Here is a 2,973-nt window from a genome sequence, read left to right as displayed (position 1 = left end):
GTAACTCAACCTGATGATGACTTATCAATTTGAAAAAAGCATATTTGGCAGACTGAACCTGTGTCTGTACATCAAGAAAACATGACCTACACGGAAAATAGATGTACTGTATCTGCAAGGTACAATGAAATGCAATGTCATTCAAAGGGTCAGATGTATTCTAGTTTGATGACTAATGAACCTCATTTAATGCTAGGCATCCATCGTAGTCCCCACTAGCCATTTGCCTTTGACTCTAGTCCTTGAAAAGTTTCCAGTAATGACTGAAGTAGTGTTTTACAGCAGGCGCATATGTGCTCTGTGTTTGTGCCTGGTGCCTGCTGAGGTGAGAAAAAGGCCTCAGATTGTACTGATTTTCCTTGCCATATTAAAGATATCATTCCACAATCTCCTTTCTGTGGTAATGTTGACAAGTTTTCTGGTATAATTTTCATTTTTGTGTCTTTTTTATATGGTTCAGCATTGTTGGTAACAGAGTTGTATTTATTTTAGCTTTAAATTTTAAAGAAGTGTAACAAGAAGAATGAATGCTTCTCTCCTAAATGCTCGTCAGGTTAGTATCCTGTCTACATTTCTTAGACATTCCTCTTATTATTTAAACCATTTATCTAACAATTCAGCATTCACACTCTAACCCTTTGTTCTAAAAGGGCACAGCATTGTACTTAGGCCTCAGGCTGTTGATTAAGCATTTTAGAATAGGGTCACGTGAGACTCAGCTGCAGACAGGATTGATATAATGTCCATGGTTGAGCAAGGCTGACAGCTGTAGAATTTAGAAGGACAGTTTTACTCATTGTAACTTGACCATCTGAGATGTGACACTGGGATTCTGATTGATAAAGACTCTATAATTCATAATGGAACCTTCCTACATGTAGCCTTACATGCGAATGTTATATTCCCTAAAAGTTTGCTGTTTAGAATTTGATTATGGAATCCTGTTTCAGAGAATAGGAAAGTACAATAAAGACTATGACTATTTTAGGTAACATCCGTTACTAAAATTAAATTTCAGGGTTTTTTTTTTTTATGTATGTTAGTACATTTGCCTGAATGTATGCATATGTGCTATATATTCCTCCAGGCTGTTGAGTTCAGAAGAGAGCACTAGATTTTAAAGGATTAGAAGTAAATATCTGCTGTGTAGTTCATGTGGGTCCTGGGAAACAATTTAGGATCATAGAATCCAACCTGTACACAAATTTCCAAATGAAGTGATGGTGGCATCTTCATCTCTTGCAATGAAAACACCAAAAATTCGTGAAGGAGAGAGACCTTAGGGATGTACTCAATATAATATGTTATTCTCTGCATTATCTCATAAGAGCAACAATGCTTAACATCTGACGCATTTCTATAGCACTTCTAGAAGATGCTGTTTGTCCTTGAATATTTCCCATGATTCATATTCATCACAACGTGACCCTTATTCTTTAGGTCTGTTTCATCTAGGAAAACATTATTGTCTATCAGCACATGATAAACAGGTAATTTTCTATTACAGGGTCAGTTAACATTCAAGGATGTGGCTGTGGACTTCTCACAGGAGGAATGGGAAAGTCTTGACCATGCTCAGAGGGCATTGTACATGGATGTGATGTTAGAGAATTACAACAATCTGTTTTTTGTGGGTGAGCATAGTTTTCTTGTAGAATTCCTGACTCATTCTTGGAATTTATCTACTGTGTAATTATGTAAATGTTCTGACATGTCTAGAGACTCCCATAATAAGGGAAATTCTGGATACCAACATAAGTTCTTCATTGTGTTTCCTTTACATTTCTTTCCATTCTTTGAAAGAGGATCCAGTATTGTATTTTGTGTAGTCTCTCAAAAAACTGTATCTACTTTGATTCAAAACTTCAAGTTGTAAAAACAATTGAATATTCCGTGCAAGAAAATATATTGCCACACCTATAATAATTGGAATATTCTAGTTTTACTGTTGCATTAAAGTCTTTAATTGTTTATGAATTTTAAAAATGGAGACACTTCTAAATAGAGAAAGAGCTGTTGCTTGTGAGAATTTTGTTGTTCCTTAGTTAGTTAGTTTTTGTCCTGTGGTTTCTCTGTTTAGTACTGGTACATCATGGCCTTTATATCATGAGTTCCATGCCCAGTGTGGATTACAGAATGAATTCCTAGCTGACCCAAGCTCCACTTTGCTACTCTGTCACAAACATAAACAAGAAAATAGAGAAACTGTTTTTTATATGATCATTCGGGGAGATCTTTTCTCAAAGTCCTTTACTTCTACATCACCTATTTTTACTTTCTGCCAAGCATAGTGTTAAATAAGAAATAGAAGGCTATTGTTTCCTGTCATTAGATACACATGAATTTTGAGATTGTTTTAAGCATCCATGTAATGACTCTGAAACAAGAAAGACCACTTTTGAGAGTTCCATTCTTGAGAATCACTAATTTACATTAGAAAATTTCAGGGGCTGTGGGATGTTGTCTTACTCATCCGCTAACCCCTGTCATCTTTAATTGTACTTCTTTTTTCAGAGAATCATGGCATGTGTGATAAATATCAGAAAATTTTGGATCAAGACCTACAGCATATTGTCCATGAACGTGTAAATATCCAAGTGAATTCTTATAAATGTCAAGAGATTGGCAAAATCATTCATGAATCCACGCAAAGTACACCTTATAAAATTAACCTCAGGGATACATCTTTTGAATCATCAAATATAAGCAGACATGAAACTGGAAACAATCGAGAACCTTGCAAATATAAAAACCAGGAATATTGTTTAAATTTGTGCTCTACCATTAGTCTAAATCAAGGAATCAACATAGGAAAGAAAGAAAACAATGGTGCAGACCTTGATAAGGTTTTTGACTCTAAACAAACAAGCATGTTGGAACAAACCAAAAGTGGAAAGAAACCTTACAAATGTAGTGAATGTGCCAAATGTTTTGCCAAGAAATGCTGGTTTAGAAAACATCAGACAGTTCATA

General features: G+C 35.1%; 1 protein-coding gene across 1 annotated transcript; it reads left to right on the top strand.

Annotated features, from left to right (window-relative positions):
* Positions 1–481: 481 nt before the first annotated feature.
* LOC114635749 (zinc finger protein 54-like) lies at positions 482–2,967 on the top strand (the record flags this gene model as incomplete). The annotated part of the gene is made up of 3 exons (XM_028784194.1): positions 482–553; positions 1,508–1,634; positions 2,515–2,967. Coding segments are annotated over exons 1-3 (610 nt in total), but the record flags the coding sequence as incomplete, so codon positions are not given.
* Positions 2,968–2,973: the final 6 nt, after the last annotated feature.

The sequence above is a fragment of the Grammomys surdaster genome, unplaced genomic scaffold (assembly GCF_004785775.1).
Source record: "Grammomys surdaster isolate TR1022 unplaced genomic scaffold, NIH_TR_1.0 117171, whole genome shotgun sequence".
In the NCBI taxonomy this organism is placed as follows: domain Eukaryota; kingdom Metazoa; phylum Chordata; class Mammalia; order Rodentia; family Muridae; genus Grammomys; species Grammomys surdaster.
Note: the sequence above shows the minus strand (reverse complement) of the source record. Positions and strands in the feature narration are given on the sequence as shown.